The sequence below is a fragment of the Oncorhynchus masou genome, chromosome 12 (genome assembly GCF_036934945.1).
Source record: "Oncorhynchus masou masou isolate Uvic2021 chromosome 12, UVic_Omas_1.1, whole genome shotgun sequence".
Taxonomy (NCBI): Eukaryota; Metazoa; Chordata; class Actinopteri; order Salmoniformes; family Salmonidae; genus Oncorhynchus; species Oncorhynchus masou.
This window is the reverse complement of record NC_088223.1, coordinates 93,236,568-93,254,087: the sequence shown is the minus strand read 5'-3', so window position 1 is coordinate 93,254,087 and position 17,520 is coordinate 93,236,568. Positions and strand designations below refer to the sequence as shown.

Sequence of the window (17,520 nt, the reverse complement as noted above, 5' to 3'; positions counted from 1 at the left end):
ACACACACACTGACACAAACACACACACTGACACAAACACACACACTGACACAAACACACACCGACACAAACACACACCGACACAAACACACACACTGACACAAACACACACACTGACACAAACACAAACACACACTGACACAAACACACACACTGACACAAACACACACACTGACACAAACACACACACTGACACAAACACACACACTGACACAAACACACACACCGACACAAACACACACCGACACAAACACACACCGACACAAACACACACACTGACACAAACACACACACCGACACAAACACTCAATGACACAAACACACACTGACACAAACACACACACTGACACAAACACACACACTGACAGCAGTCTTCTGGTGGCAGGTCCTGTTGTTCGGCCTTTTTGACGGTTCGATCAAAGATGTCCGCCCATCCGCTGTTGTCCCCTACAGACACAAGGTCATATTATTTCCATAGTTGGAGCATTACACGTTGACAGTGTCCGGAATAGTGCGGTCACCAAATGTCATCAGCTTGCGATTGTCAAGCAAATAACTGTCACTTTTACGGTAACTAACTAGGCAAATCAGTTAAGAACATATTCTTATTTACAATGACGGCCTAGTGGGGAACAGTGGGTTAACTGCCTTGTTCAGGGGGCAGAACGACAGATTTGTACCTCGTCAGCTCGGGATTCGATATTGCAACCTCTCGGTTACTAGTCCAACGCTCTAACCAACGCTAGAGCATACACTTTCACAATAAATTCATTATTTATTATTTATTTTATTTTAGACAGGTCTAAAGAAACATGATATGTAGAAAATGTAGTCTATTTCAGAAGAACAGAATAACATACTCTGAGTTGTCCTGATGTTAGGTCCTTATCTGGCTACATCATATGGCTGTGGGCTCTGCTAGTTCATTAGGCAGACAAGATTGGCTTAGAACTCCATGGCATTATTTTATAGAATACAATAGAACAAACCTGAATAAAAAAACGATTAGAGGGAATTGAACATAGATGAATAAAATAGAAAGGTTATTTTCCCCCAAACGATTTGAGGAAGTGTTGCACGAGGTTATTCTGTGTTGAGGGGTTAACAAAGAAACAGGCCCTCCTACCTGCTTCATTTAGATTATTAATGTAACTTTAGTTGTTCTACAAACGTTGGGTTATACGTTTGATTTAATACAATGTAAGGCTGCATGATGCGACTCTAATGATGATATGGAAAAAGTCGCTGGAGCAAGGCATGAGCTCTGCTTTGTTTTTGTTTTTTTTGCACAGGCTGTACACACTACATCAGTCGCTCATTCACAATTTGACAAGCACTTGATAATTCCCTCGAATTTCCCGACGGGATCCCCTTTGTGTGGCCGTAATGCACCCTAAGAAAATCCAATTCCTTCTGCGGCCAGTGGTCGTTCTTCCCTTCTCCCTGAGTGCTCCGATCTTTCTCACAGGCTACAAGTGAAGACCAACAGATCGGAGACGCATCTGCGTGTGTCCTTATCCAATTCTGAGGTGCATATTGAAGATATTGGAAGTACTGTCCACATTTACCAACATTATAAGTAGGCCTAACGAACAACAAAAGCACTAGCCTATGTCAATCTACTGTCCCCCATAGTACAAAGGTCGACCTATTCTATTCTGTGCGAGAAATAAATATTCCAAACAGTCTGGGACAGTTATGGGATGCGATAGATCCTAAAAGAAAAAACGTTTTTTTTATGCAATTTGGCTGATGCAACAGATCAAAATGTTTAGCTTAAAATGTTGATAAACTATTAGGCTGTTTCTTCACATTATAAGGGCAGCAATGCTAACACACGGCAGTAGGCTATAAGTGTGAATGTTCCATTAGCGGAGAACACCATTATTGAAAGTGAACACAAATGTGATCGTGCATGTAATGCTTTTATTATAAAGGTACATTTTTTTATGGTGAAAAATATCTTCCCCAAACTTGAAAGTTGAGAAATAAATATAGTAGGCCTAGCATATAGAAAGTGTATCCTCCTATTTTTAGTAGAGGCCATCACTCTTCTCTTTTCTCACACAATTGCATAGCCTATAGAAATGTTGCGCAACCTGAACTCGTGGGCTCTCATGAAGTGTTTGATTAGATTTTCGAACACATTTGCATTGATGTCAGATTGGACAATAGAGTGCTGAGTACCAGGCAGTTAGCACGTTTGGTAGGCTGCTAAATGATCATCAGCAGCATCAGTGCTTGGAGAAACCTAATTATCCTGCCTTCATGACTCTGACTGAAGGTGTGGCGGTAATATGGTCGCCTCAACAGCCATAGTCCCTGATACACATACAGTACTTACGTCCTAAATAGTAGATTAAGTCAAATGTTTCCGTTTTATATTTATAGTTGAAATGTAAAAACATGTAGTAGGATACTTCTGCTCTTCATCCAGAATATTCTGCACACGTGTCCTTCTCAGATCTCTGGAACTCTATCTATCTGGTAACTTCTACATCCGTTGATCTGGAGATCTACCAGTCCAAGCCCCTCTATTGCCTTCTGGTACCTTCTACATCAGGGTAGATCTGGAGCGCCAAACCCCTCTATTGCCTTCTGGTACCTTCTACATCAGGGTTGATCTGGAGCGCCAAACCCCTCTACTGCCTTCTGGTACCTTCTCATCAGGGTTGATCTGGAGATCTACCAGTCCAAGCCCCTCTATCTATCTGGTACCTTCTACATCATGGTTGATCTGGAGCGCCAAACCCCTCTATTGATCTGGAGATCTACCAGTCCAAACCCCTCTATCTATCTGGTACCTTCTACATGTGTTGATCTGGAGCGCCAAACCCCTCTATCTATCTGGTACCTTCTACATCCATTGATCTGGAGATCTACCAGTCCAAGCCCCTCTATTGCCTTCTGGTACCTTCTACATCAGGGTAGATCTGGAGTGCCAAACCCCTCTATTGCCTTGTGGTACCTTCTCCATCAGGGTTGATCTGGAGCGCCAAACCCCTCTATTGCCTTCTGGTACCTTCTACATCTGTTGATCTGGAGCGCCAAGCCCCTCTATTGCCTTCTGGTACCTTCTACATCAGGGTAGATCTGGAGCGCCAAACCCCTCTATTGCCTTCTGGTACCTTCTACATCTGTTGATCTGGAGCGCCAAGCCCCTCTATTGCCTTCTGGTACCTTCTACATCAGGGTTGATCTGGAGCGCCAAGCCCCTCTATTGCCTTCTGGTACCTTCTACATCAGGGTTGATCTGGAGCACCAAACCCCAATATTGCCTTCTGGTACTTTCTACATCAGGGTAGATCTGGAGCGCCAAACCCCTCTATTGCCTTCTGGTACCTTCTACATCAGGGTTGATCTGGAGTGCCAAACCCCAATATTGCCTTCTGGTACTTTCTACATCCAGGGTAGATCTGGAGCGCCAAACCCCTCTATTGCCTTCTGGTACCTTCTACATCATTGTTGATCTGGAGCGCCAAATCCCTCTATTGCCTTCTGGTACTTTCTACATCAGGGTTGATCTGGAGCGACAAACCCCTAACCTAACACAGCTGATTCAATTAGTTAAATGAGCAACTAAATCAAAATTAACAACGTCTATGGTTGAAATGAGCCATAGACATGAAATTAAATGAGTCAGAAACATTTATTCTAGTGTCAAAATTAAAAACAACGTATAGAAAAATAGGATAATTAAGTCTCATCTAAAACGGACATGTGCGAGAATATTAGGGAACAAAGGTACGTAACACACACACACACACACACACACACACACACACACACACACACACACACACACACACACACACACACACACACACACACACACACACACACACACACACACACACACACACACACACACACACACACACACACACACACACACACACACACACACACACACACACACACACACACACACACACACACACACACACACACACACACACACACACACACACACACACACACACACACACACACACACACACACACACACAACACACACACACACACACACACACACACACACACACACACACACACACACACACACAGTCTCTCTCCTCCTCCTCCTCTTCCTCTCTCCCTCTCTCACCACAGTTTTCCTCGTCGGCTCCATTGGGGCAGTCTCTGTGTCCATCACACTGCAGAGCCTGGTGCAGACACACCGTCACGTTGCCACAGGGGAATTGCCCCAGAGGACAACTGCTCTCTACTGCCGTCCTGCTGGACACCATCGCTGCAGCTGGAGGAGGAGGCGGAGGGGGGGGAGGGGTCATTATAAGGACATTTAAATATACGGTAATGATTTACTTTGACTTCAATACACAATTATTTACCCATCTATAAGCATTTTGTTATCGTGTTATAACAGGTCCCAAACGCACCGTTTAAGGTTCCCTAAATATATCCATCTGAGAGCATTTCACGTCACGCTGCGCATATTTAGTTAACTTATTAATAGACGCATAATTACAATGACAGCGTAGTGTCATCATTATGGCTGTTCTCAAAAGAGTGTGCTTCTGCCACACCACTGCTAGTTGATGAAGGGCAGAAATGAACATTTACCACTGTTAGTTGATGAAGGGCAGAAATGAACATTTACCACTGTTAGTTGATGAAGGGGAGAAATGAACATTTACCACTGTTAGTTGATGAAGGGAAGAAATGAACATTTACCACTGTTAGTTGATGAAGGGAAGAAATTAACATTTACCACTGTTAGTTGATGAAGGCCAGAAATGAACATTTACCACTGTTAGTTGATGAAGGGAAGAAATGAGCATTTACCACTGTTAGTTGATGAAGGGCAGAAATGAGCATTTACCACTGTTAGTTGATGAAGGAGCATTTACCACTGTTAGTTGATGAAGGGGAGAAATGAGCATTTACCACTGTTAGTTGATGAAGGGAAGAAATGAGCATTTACCACTGTTAGTTGATGAAGGGCAGAAATGAACATTTACCACTGTTAGTGAATGAAGGGAAGAAATGAACATTTACCACTGTTAGTTGATGAAGGGAAGAAATGAACATTTACCACTGTTAGTTGATGAAGGGCAGAAATGAACATTTACCACTGTTAGTTGATGAAAGGCAGAAATGAACATTTACCACTGTTAGTTGATGAAGGAGCATTTACCACTGTTAGTTGATGAAGGGCAGAAATTAACATTTACCACTGTTAGTTGATGAAGGGAAGAAATGAACATTTACCACTGTTAGTTGATGAAGGGAAGAAATGAACATTTACCACTGTTAGTTGATGAAGGGCAGAAATGAACATTTACCACTGCTAGTTGATGAAGGGCAGAAATGAACATTTACCACTGTTAGTTGATGAAGGGAAGAAATGAACATTTACCACTGTTAGTTGATGAAGGGGAGAAATGAACATTTACCACTGTTAGTTGATGAAGGGAAGAAATGAACATTTACCACTGTTAGTTGATGAAGGGCAGAAATGAACATTTACCACTGTTAGTTGATGAAGGGCAGAAATGAACATTTACCACTGTTAGTTGATGAAGGGCAGAAATGAACATTTACCACTGTTAGTTGATGAAGGGCAGAAATGAACATTTACCACTGTTAGTTGATGAAGGGCAGAAATGAACATTTACCACTGTTAGTTGATGAAGGGCAGAAATGAACATTTACCACTGTTAGTTGATGAAGGGCAGAAATGAACATTTACCACTGTTAGTTGATGAAGGGCAGAAATGAACATTTACCGCTGTTAGTTGATGAAGGGCAGAAATGAACATTTACCACTGTTAGTTGATGAAGGGCAGAAATGAACATTTACCACTGTTAGTGAATGAAGGGCAGAAATTAACATTTACCACTGTTAGTTGATGAAGGGAAGAAATGAACATTTACCACTGTTAGTGAATGAAGGGCAGAAATGAACATTTACCACTGTTAGTGAATGAAGGGAAGAAATGAACATTTACCACTGTTAGTGAATGAAGGGAAGAAATTAACATTTACCACTGTTAGTTGATGAAGGGAAGAAATGAACATTTACCACTGTTAGTGAATGAAGGGAAGAAATGAACATTTACCACTGTTAGTTGATGAAGGGAAGAAATGAACATTTACCACTGTTAGTTGATGAAGGGAAGAAATGAACATTTACCACTGTTAGTTGATGAAGGGCAGAAATGAACATTTACCGCTGTTAGTTGATGAAGGGAAGAAATGAACATTTACCACTGTTAGTTGATGAAGGGCAGAAATGAACATTTACCACTGCTAGTTGATGAAGGGCAGAAATGAACATTTACCACTGTTAGTTGATGAAGGGGAGAAATGAACATTTACCACTGTTAGTTGATGAAGGGCAGAAATGAACATTTACCACTGTTAGTTGATGAAGGGCAGAAATTAACATTTACCACTGTTAGTGAATGAAGGGCAGAAATGAACATTTACCACTGTTAGTTGATGAAGGGCAGAAATGAACATTTACCACTGTTAGTTGATGAAGGGCAGAAATGAACATTTACCACTGTTAGTTGATGAAGGGCAGAAATGAACATTTACCACTGTTAGTGAATGAAGGGCAGAAATGAACATTTACCACTGTTAGTTGATGAAGGGCAGAAATGAACATTTACCACTGTTAGTGAATGAAGGGAAGAAATGAACATTTACCACTGTTAGTGAATGAAGGGAAGAAATGAACATTTACCACTGTTAGTTGATGAAGGACAGAAATGAACATTTACCACTGTTAGTTGATGAAGGGCAGAAATGAACATTTACCACTGTTAGTGAATGAAGGGCAGAAATGAACATTTACCACTGTTAGTGAATATGCCAAAAGGTAGATAACAGATACAAACATGAATGAAAGAAAATAGGAAGAAAAAAACATTTTCGATAAAGGGAAGAAATTAACATGTGTTTACTGTGATGAACTAAACACCAACTCCCGATTTAAAGACTATTGTTTCCGTGTTACCTGATAAGGGAGTCCTTTTTTTTAACCGTCCCCTTGTGCATTCCATTCAACAGCAGTGCTATAAACAACCTATTACAACAACAACAGAAACAGCTAAATGTAGAATCACCTCATAATAATAGTGAAAAGCTCTAAAGTGGTGTTTTTTACGATCATCTCGTGGGGTTTAAGCTCCAGAACATCCTGTAACTGCCTAGAGATTAGAAGGTTTATAACAAACACCTCCCTCCATTCACATGTTCTCCCGGCAGGAGAACTGTCTGATTCTGCCACTCTACTGACTAACGAGGGAGGGATGAAGAGGAGAGGGAGGGATGAAGAGGAGAGGGAGGGATGAAGAGGAGAGGGAGGGATGAAGAGGAGAGGGAGGGATGAAGAGGAGAGGGAGGGATGAAGAGGAGAGGGAGGGATGAAGAGGAGAAGGGGGGGTGAGAATGAGTGAAGGAGGGAGGGATGGAAGGAAGGGGGAAGGGAGGAAGGAAGGAAGGAAAAAGGGGGGGAAAGAGGGAAGGAGAGAGGAGAGGAGAGGAGAGGAGAGGAGAGGAGAGGAGAGGAGAGGAGAGGAGAGGAGAGGAGAGGAGAGGAGAGGAGAGGAGAGGAGAGGAGAGGAGAGGAGAGGAGAGGAGAGGAGAGGAGAGGAGAGGAGAGGAGAGGAGAGGAGCACAGTCCAGAAGAGAACCTCCCCCAACATCCTCATTTCCTGGACTGGTTCATTTCCTGCTCTAGTTTCAGACCAGTATGTTGTAGGGGGATCTAGTTTCAGACCAGTATGTTGTAGGGGGATCTAGTTTCAGACCAGTATGTACGAGAACTAGTTTCAGACCCGTATGTAGGGGATTTAGTTTCAGACCAGTATGTAAGGGAACTAGTTTCAGACCAGTATGTAGGGGATTTAGTTTCAGGCCAGTATGTAAGGGAACTAGTTTCAGACCAGTGTGTAGTGGGATCTAGTTTCAGACCAGTATGTAGTGGGATTGAGTTTCAGGCCAGTATGTAGTGGGATGTAGTTTCAGGCCTTCCTTTTACAGCTGTTACATACAGGTTAGGTTGCAGCAGACCCTGACTCAGTCCTTCTCAGCGTTGTGAAGTATCATGTGATTATTCATCATTCATTCCTAACACCCAGCTATGTCTTGTCATATATTCAATTCAAGGTGCTTTATTGGCATGGGAAACAAATGTAAACATTACCAAAGAAATTGAAGTAGATTTATAAACAAAAGTGAAATAAACAACTAAAAATTAACAGTAAACATTACACTCACAGAAGTTCCAAAATAATAAAGACATTTCAAATGGCATATTACGTCTATTTACAGTGTTGTAACAATGTGCAAATAGGTAAATACACAAGGTAAAATAAATAAACATAAATACGGGTTGTATTTACAGTGGTGTTTGTCCTTTACTGGTTGCGCTTTTCTTGTGGCAACAGGTCACAAATCTTGCAGCTGCGATGTCACACTGTGGTATTTCACCCAGTAGATATGGGAGTTTATCAAAATTGGGTTTGTTTTCAAATTCCTTGTTGGTCTGTGTAATCTGAGGGCAACATGGGCGCCAGGCTCCCCAGCACTATACACTCCTGCCAACATCATTACGTACACCTAATAACATCATTACGTACACCTAATAACATCATTACGTACACCTGCCAACATCATTACGTACACCTAATAACATCATTACGTACACCTAATAACATCATTACGTACACCTGCCAACATCATTACGTACACCTAATAACATCATTACGTACGCCTGCCAACATCATTACGTACACCTGCCAACATCATTACGTACACCTAATAACATCATTACGTACACCTAATAACATCATTACGTACACCTGCCAACATCATTACGTACACCTAATAACATCATTACGTACGCCTGCCAACATCATTACGTACGCCTGCCAACATCATTACGTACGCCTGTCAACATCATTACACACTCCTGTCAACATCATTACATACCCCTGCCAACATCATTACGTACACCTGCCAACATCATTACGTACGCCTGCCAACATCATTACACACTCCTGCCAACATCATTACACACTCCTGTCAACATCATTACACACTCCTGCCAACATCATTACACACTCCTGTCAACATCATTACACACTCCTGCCAACATCATTACGTACGCCTGCCAACATCATTACTCACTCCTGTCAACATCATTACACACTCCTGCCAACATCATTACGTACACCTGCCAACATCATTACACACTCCTGCCAACATCATTACGTATGCCTGAAAACATCATTACTCACTCCTGCAAACATCATTACACACTCCTGCCAACATCATTACGTATGCCTGCCAACATCATTACTCACTCCTGCCAACATCATTACACACTCCTGTCAACATCATTACGTACACCTAATAACATCATTACGTACACCTGCCAACATCATTATGTACACCTGCCCGATTTCAGACTGTATCACAACCGGCCGTGATTGGGAGTACGGGGGCAGTCATTGTAACTAAGAATTGGTTCTTAACGAACTTGCCTGGATAAATAAAGGTTAGATGAAGGTTAAATAAAAGGTTAAATAAAGGTTAGATAAAGGTTAGATAAAAGGTTAAATAAAAGGTTAAATAAACGTTAAATAAACGTTTACATAAAGGTTAGATAAATGTTAAATAAAAGGTTAAATAAAGGTTACATAATGTATATCACAGCCTGATGTGTATTAATATACCGGCTATCTATCCTGAAGCATCTATTCCTCATCCTCTGTGTCATTCTCCCATTCTCCATCTCTCTCTTCCTCTCCCTCTCTCTCTCTCCATCTCCCTCCCTCCTCTTTCTCCCTCTCCCATTCTCCATCTCTCTCCATCTCTCCCTCCTCTTTCTCCCTCTCCCATTCTCCATCTCTCTCTTCCTCTCCCTCTCTCTCTCTCTATCCATCTCTCTCCCTCCTCTTTCTTCATCTCCCCTTCTCCGTCTCTCTCTTCCTCTCCCTCTCTCTCTCCATCTCTCTCCCTCCTCTTTCTCCCTCTCCCATTCTCCATCTCTCTCTTCCTCTCCCTCTCTCTCTCTCCATCTCTCTCCCTCCTCTTTCTCCCTCTCCCATTCTCCATCTCTCTCTTCCTCTCCCTCTCTCTCTCTCCATCTCTCTCCCTCCTCTTTCTCCCTCTCCCATTCTCCATCTCTCTCTTCCTCTCCCTCTCCATCTCTCTCCCTCCTCTTTCTTCATCTCCCATTCTCCATCTCTCTCTTCCTCTCCCTCTCTCTCTCTCCATCTCTCTCCCTCCTCTTTCTCCCTCTCCCATTCTCCATCTCTCTCTTCCTCTCCCTCTCCATCTCTCTCCCTCCTCTTTCTTCATCTCCCCTTCTCCGTCTCTCTCTTCCTCTCCCTCTCTATCTCTCCATCTATCTCCCTCCTCTTTCTCCCTCTCCCATTCTCCATCTCTCTCTTCCTCTCCCTCTCTCTCTCCATCTCTCTCCCTCCTCTTTCTTCATCTCCCCTTCTCCATCTCTCTCTTCCTCTCCGTCTCCCACTCACCATCTCTCTCTTCCATTCTCCATCTCAATTCAATTCAATTCAATTCAATTCAAGGGCTTTATTGGCATGGGAAACATGTGTTAACATTGCCAAAGCAAGTAAGGTATATAATATATAAAGTGAAATAAACAATAAAAATTAACAGTAGACATCACACATACAGAAGTTTCAAAACAATAAAGACATTACAAATGTCATATTATATATATATATATATATATACAGTGTTTTTACAATGTGCAAATGGTAAAGGACACAAGATAAAATAAATAAGCATAGATATGTGTTGTATTTACAATGGTGCGTGTTCTTCACTGGTTGCCCTTTTCTCGTGGCAACAGGTCACAAATCTTGCTGCTCTGATGGCACACTGTGGAATTTCACCCAGTAGATATGGGAGTTTTCAAAATTGGATTTGTTTTCGAATTCTTTGTGGATCTGTGTAATCTGAGGGAAATATGTCTCTCTAATATGGTCATACATTGGGCAGGAGGTTAGGAAGTGCAGCTCAGTTTCCACCTCATTTTGTGGGCAGTGAGCACATAGCCTGTCTTCCCTTGAGAGCCATGTCTGCCTACGGCGGCCTTTCTCAATAGCAAGGCTATGCTCGCTGAGTCTGTACATAGTCAAAGCTTTCCTTAATTTTTGGTCAGTCACAGTGGTCAGGTATTCTGCCGCTGTGTACTCTCTGTGTAGGGCCAAATAGCATTCTAGTTTGCTCTGTTTTTTTGTTAATTCTTTCCAATGTGTCAAGTAATTATCTTTTTGTTTTCTCATGATTTGGTTGGGTTGTGCTGCTGTCATGGGGCTCTGTAGGGTGTGTTTGTGAACAGAGCCCCAGGACCAGCTTGCTTAGGGGACTCTTCTCCAGGTTCATCTCTCTGTAGGTGATGGCTTTGTTGTGGAAGGTTTGGGAATCGCTTCCTTTTAGGTGGTTATAGAATTTAACTGCTCTTTTCTGGATTTTGATAATTAGTGGGTATCGGCCTAATTCTGCTCTGCATGCATTATTTGGTGTTCTACGTTGTACACTGAGGATATTTTTGCAGAATTCTGCGTGCAGAGTCTCAATTTGGTGTTTGTCCCATTTTGTGAAGTCTTGGTTGGTGAGCGGACCCCAGACCTCACAACCATAAAGGGCAATGGGCTCTATGACTGATTCAAGTATTTTTAGCCAAATCCTAATTGGTATGTTGAAATTTATGTTCCTTTTGATGGCATAGAATGCCCTTCTTGCCTTGTCTCTCAGATCGTTCACAGCTTTGTGGAAGTTACCTGTGGCGCTGATGTTTAGGCCAAGGTATGTATAGTTTTTTGTGTGCTCTAGGGCAACAGTGTCTAGATGGAATTTGTATTTGTGGTCCTGGTGACTGGACCTTTTTTGGAACACCATTATTTTGGTCTTACTGATATTTACTGTCAGGGCCCAGGTCTGACAGAATCTGTGCATAAGATCTAGGTGCTGCTGTAGGCCCTCCTTGGTTGGTGACAGAAGCACCAGATCATCAGCAAACAGCAGACATTTGACTTCAGATTGTAGTAGGGTGAGGCCGGGTGCTGCAGACTTTTCTAGTGCCCGCGCCAGTTTGTTGATATATATGTTGAAGAGGGTGGGGCTTAAGCTGCATCCCTGTCTAACCCCACGACCCTGTGTGAAGAAATGTGTGTGTTTTTTGCCAATTTTAACCGCACACTTGTTGTTTGTGTACATGGATTTTATGATGTCGTATGTTTTACCCCCAACACCACTTTCCATCAGTTTGTATAGCAGACCCTCATGCCAAATTGAGTCGAAGGCTTTTTGAAATCAACAAAGCATGAGAAGACTTTGCCTTTGTTTTGGTTTGTTTGGTTGTCAATTAGGGTGTGCAGGGTGAATACATGGTCTGTTGTACGGTAATTTGGTAAAAAGCCAATTTGACATTTGCTCAGTACATTGTTTTCATTGAGGAAGTGTACGAGTCTGCTGTTAATGATAATGCAGAGGATTTTCCCAAGGTTACTGTTGACGCATATTCCACGGTAGTTATTGGGGTCAAATTTGTCTCCATTTTTGTGGATTGGGGTAATCAGTCCTTGGTTCCAAATATTGGGGAAGATGCCAGAGCTAAGGATGATGTTAAAGAGTTTTAGTATAGCCAATTGGAATTTGTTGTCTGTATATTTGATCATTTCATTGAGGATACCATCAACACCACAGGCCTTTTTGGGTTTGAGGGTTTTTATTTTGTCCTGTAACTCATTCAATGTTATTGGAGAATCCAGTGGGTTCTGGTAGTCTTTAATAGTTGATTCTAAGATCTGTATTTGATCATGTATATGTTTTTGCTCTTTATTCTTTTTATAGAGCCAAAAAGATTGGAGAAGTGGTTTACCCATACATCTCCATTTTGGATAGATAATTCTTCATGTTGTTGTTTGTTTAGTGTTTTCCAATTTTCCCAGAAGTGGTTAGAGTCTATGGGTTCTTCAATTACATTGAGCTGATTTCTGACATGCTGTTCCTTCTTTTTCCGTAGTGTATTTCTGTATTGTTTTAGTGATTCACCATAGTGAAGGCGTAGACTCAGGTTTTCCGGGTCTCTATGTTTTTGGTTGGAGAGGTTTCTCAATTTCTTTCTTAGAATTTTGCATTCTTCATCAAACCATTTGTCATTGTTGTTAATTTTCTTCGGTTTTCTATTTGAGATTTTTAGATTTGATAGGGAAGCTGAGAGGTCAAATATACTGTTAAGATTTTCTACTGCCAAGTTTACACCTTCACTATTACAGTGGAACGTTTTACCCAGGAAATTGTCTAAAAGGGATTGAATTTGTTGTTGCCTAATTGTTTTTTGGTAGGTTTCCAAACTGCATTCCTTCCATCTATAGCATTTCTTAATGTTACTCAGTTCCTTTGGCTTTGATGCCTCATGATTGAGTATTGCTCTGTTTAGGTAGACTGTGATTTTGCTGTGGTCTGATAGGGGTGTCAGTGGGCTGACTGTGAACGCTCTGAGAGACTCTGGGTTGAGGTCAGTGATAAAGTAGTCTACAGTACTACTGCCAAGAGATGAGCTATAGGTGTACCATCTCTCTCTCTCTCCCATTCTCCATCTCTCTCTCCCATTCTCCATCTTGCTCTCCCATTCTCCATCTCTCTCTCCCATTCTCCATCTCACTCATTCTTAATCTCTCGCTCTCCCATTCTCAATTTCTTTCTCCCTCTCCCATTCTCCATCTCTCTCTCCCTCTCCCATTCTCCATCTCTCTCTCTCTCCCTCTCCCATTCTCCATCTCTCTCTCCCTCTCCCATTCTCCATCTCTCTCTCTCTCCCTCTCCCATTCTCCATCTCTCTCTCCCATTCTCCATCTCTACCTCCTTCTTCCATTCTTCATCTCTCTCTCTCCCATTCTCCATCTCTTCCCCCTTCTCACATTCTCCATCTATTTGTCCCTCTCTCACTTTCCATCTGCCTTTCACTCTGTCTGTCTGTCTCTCTCTCTCTCTCTCTCTTTCAGAGCTTTATTTCTTCAAAAACCATACTATCTATCCTGAAATATCTCTTCCTCTCTATTTCCAGCAGCATACTGCCCTCAATCCCACTGCTGGCATGCCTCTGAAGCCTAGCAGGGTTGGTCCCTGGATGGGAGACCAGATGCTGCTGGAAGTGGTGTTGTAAAGAAAAATATCCCAGGGCAGTGACTCTCTGTGGTCACTAATGATCCCAGGGCAGTGACTCTCTGTGGTCACTAAAGATCCCAGGGCAGTGAATCTGTGTTCACTAAAGATCCCATGGCAGTTATGGTAAGAGTAGGGGTGTTAACCCTGGTGTCCTGGCTACATCTAAGCTATGCCACTTTTATATGTTTACCTACCCTACATTACTCATCTCATATATATATACTGTACTCTATACCATCCACTGCATCTTGCCTATGCTGTTCTATACCATCACCCATTCATATCTTTTTTTATGTACATATTCTTTCTGTGTGTGTATAAGGTAGTAGTTGGAATTGTTAGGTTAGTTTACTTGTTACATATTACTGCATTGTCGGAACTAGAAGCACAAGCATTTCACTACACTCGCATTAGCATCTGTTAACCGTGTGTATGTGTGACAAATAAAATTTGAATTCCCAATCTGGTCCTCATACCAACATGGCCACCTAATCATCCCCGGCTTCCAATTGGCTCATTCATCCCTCCTCTCCCCTGTAACTATTCCCAAGGCTGTTATGAGAATGTGTTCTCAGTCAAATGAACTGGTAAAATAAGGGTTAAATACATCTCAACCCCTCTCTCCTTGCCTCACACACACTGCATCCCTCTATGTCTTAAAATTTTTGTTTTTGTCCTGTGAAAAATGGCCATGAATCTTCCCATTTCGAAGATGTGTACGGTTGCAGTTTCAGGTACTCTCCGCTACTGCCTGTCAAGGCTCTATTTTAACTAAATTTACCCAACGGTGAATCTGGCGCTGGCGCTATAGGTTCTGCGGTGTGTCATAAATATTGTTGCTATTTTCAGTTAGGAGCACATTATGGCCAGTCAACAGCTTAGGTGTGATGAGCTCTTGGCCCCTCGCTGACCAGGCAACAGCTTTCATGGTAGGTATGAGGAGGGCTCGGCCCCTCGCTGACCAGGCAACGTGTTTCATGGTAGGTATGAGGAGGGCTTGGCCCCTCACTGACCAGGCAACATGTTTTATGGTAGGTATGAGGAGGGCTCGGCCCCTCACTGACCAGGCAACATGTTCCATGGTAGGTATGAGGAGGGCTCGGCCCCTCGCTGACCAGGCAACGTGTTTCATGGTAGGTATGAGGAGGGCTCGGCCCCTCGCTGACCAGGCAACGTGTTTCATGGTAGGTATGAGGAGGGCTCGGCCCCTCGCTGACCAGGACACGTGTTTCATGTCTCCGTACTGCATGCGGTCTCCAGTTCTGTCGGTTATTGACAGTCTGATGCTGATCAACTCTAACTGAGGGAATATCCTTGTATTAGTCCACTGTGAATTCATGTTACAGTCGATTACATTACATCGGTTACTGTAACGAGTAAAACAAAATTAAAAAATATATATATTCAAAAAATGTAAACAGACATTCAGTGTTTTGATCAGTACGTTTTGGATCGTTGTCAGTCAACGTTGAAATTGACGAGTGTAGTCATACACGCGTCGCACTTCTCCACGTTGATCAATACTACCCTCCTGTGAATGGGACTGTATGTGTGAGCTACATTGTCAATAAGCCAGATATAGCCCAGGCCTACCTGTCACGATCGTTATCATGAGTGGATCAAGACGCAGCGTGGTATGTTTCCTTCCTTTTATTTGGAAAAGAAACTTAAAGAACAAAAACAATAAAAACGAAAGGTGCCTCTCAGAGTATTGCTCCCAGGCAACTATACCTAGATTAGATCCTCACAAAGCACAGTGAGGCAAATGGCTGCCTAAATATGATCCCCAATCAGAGACAACGATAAACAGCTGCCTCTGATTGGGGAACCATATCAGGCCAACATAGAAATAAACAACCTAGATGACCCACCGTTAGTCACACCCCAACGTAGAGAATAAAAAGGATCTCTATGGTCAGGGCCTTATTGGACTGACTCATTTGAATATGTTTGGAGGAGCGTTTCTTACTGGATAAGAGGTGGTCTTTGCAAGCCGGGTGGCACTGCAGGTAGGCCTGTGTGAATTGTGAATAATGCAAAAGCATTGTGCCAAAAGCCTCACCAGTAGATTATATAGAAACCTGTTCGAGATTGGCTCCTGGCTAATGCATGGCAAAGATAAGGAAGAAACCAGAACACATTGCTGTTGAACCAGCTGTCAATTATAGTAGGGCAGATTACCGAGGACTTGTTTTGTTACTCAAATGAATCAGAAAACAAACTGCTACAGGAAAAACCACAGAAACGTTTCTAAATACGAGAATATGATTTTACATAGAGGGGGTTTATATGGAGGGGGTTTATATGGAGGGGGTTTATATGGAGGGGTTTATATGGAGGGGTTTATATGGCGTGAGTTTTACGTAGAGGGGGTTTATATGGAGGGGAGTTTTATGGGGGGGTTTATATGGGGGGTTTATATGGGGGGGTTATATGGAGGGGGTATATATGGAGGGTGTTTTACATAGAGGGGGTTTATATGGAGGGGGTTTACATGGCGGGAGTTTTACGTAGAGGGGGTTTATATGGAGGGGGGTTATATGGGGGGTTTATACGGGGGGTTATATGGAGGGGTATATATGGAGGGTGTTTTACATAGAGGGGGTTTATATGGAGGGGTTTATATGGAGGGGGTTTATATGGGGGTTTTGAATGGAGGAGGTTTATATGGAGGGGGGTTTATATGGAGGAGGTTTATATGGGGGGGGGTTTATATAGCGGGGGTTTATATGGAGGGGGTTTATATGGAGGGGTTTGTATTGGGGGGTTATATGGGGGGTGAATATGGGGGGGTATTGGTGGGGGTTTATATGGAGGAGGTTTAACATGGAGGAGGTTAATGTGTTTCTGTTATTCTGTTATTCTGTTATTCTGTTTTTCTGTTTTGCTGCTCAATAAATCTTGATTAGGAAGAATAAATGTTGATTAAACCCTTTATTGAGAGTCTAGACTACTTGGTGAATGCATTGGGCAGGACAAAACAAAACAGCCTTCGTTGAGAGGAGCGGAGTCTATGCCTGGTTTTCAAAAAATGAAAAATAATGAACTTTGGAAAAAACATTCATTTATTATGTAAAAATACAAAGTTTACAGGGACAAGAAGCATAACTCTCTTGTTCCATGTGTGTACGGGCACTGTGTGTGACGGATGGATAGGCAGCGCCTCCACTGTCAAAATCCATACAATAACCAACCACATTACTGCTAAGGCCAGCTCTTGGTTGGCCCTTAAATTTCCCCGTTGGAAATTGGAACAACCCCTCCCACCTCAGCAAAAGCAAGCTCATATAAGACAGGTAAATAACCAATCCTAGTGCAAGGGTTGGAAAATAGCAGAGC

The 17,520-nt window shown here is 42.5% G+C and overlaps 1 protein-coding gene across 1 annotated transcript in view; it reads right to left on the bottom strand.

Moving 5' to 3' along the window:
* The window catches only part of LOC135549434 (relaxin receptor 2-like), a 205,439-nt gene that overhangs the window by 165,565 nt on the left and 22,354 nt on the right, over positions 1-17,520 (bottom strand). The window contains exons 2-3 of the mRNA XM_064979403.1: positions 4,109-4,258; positions 367-447 (exon numbers count right to left, since the gene is read on the bottom strand). Coding sequence (XP_064835475.1) covers positions 367-447; positions 4,109-4,258 — 231 coding nt within the window. The remainder of the gene's footprint in view (positions 1-366; positions 448-4,108; positions 4,259-17,520) is intronic.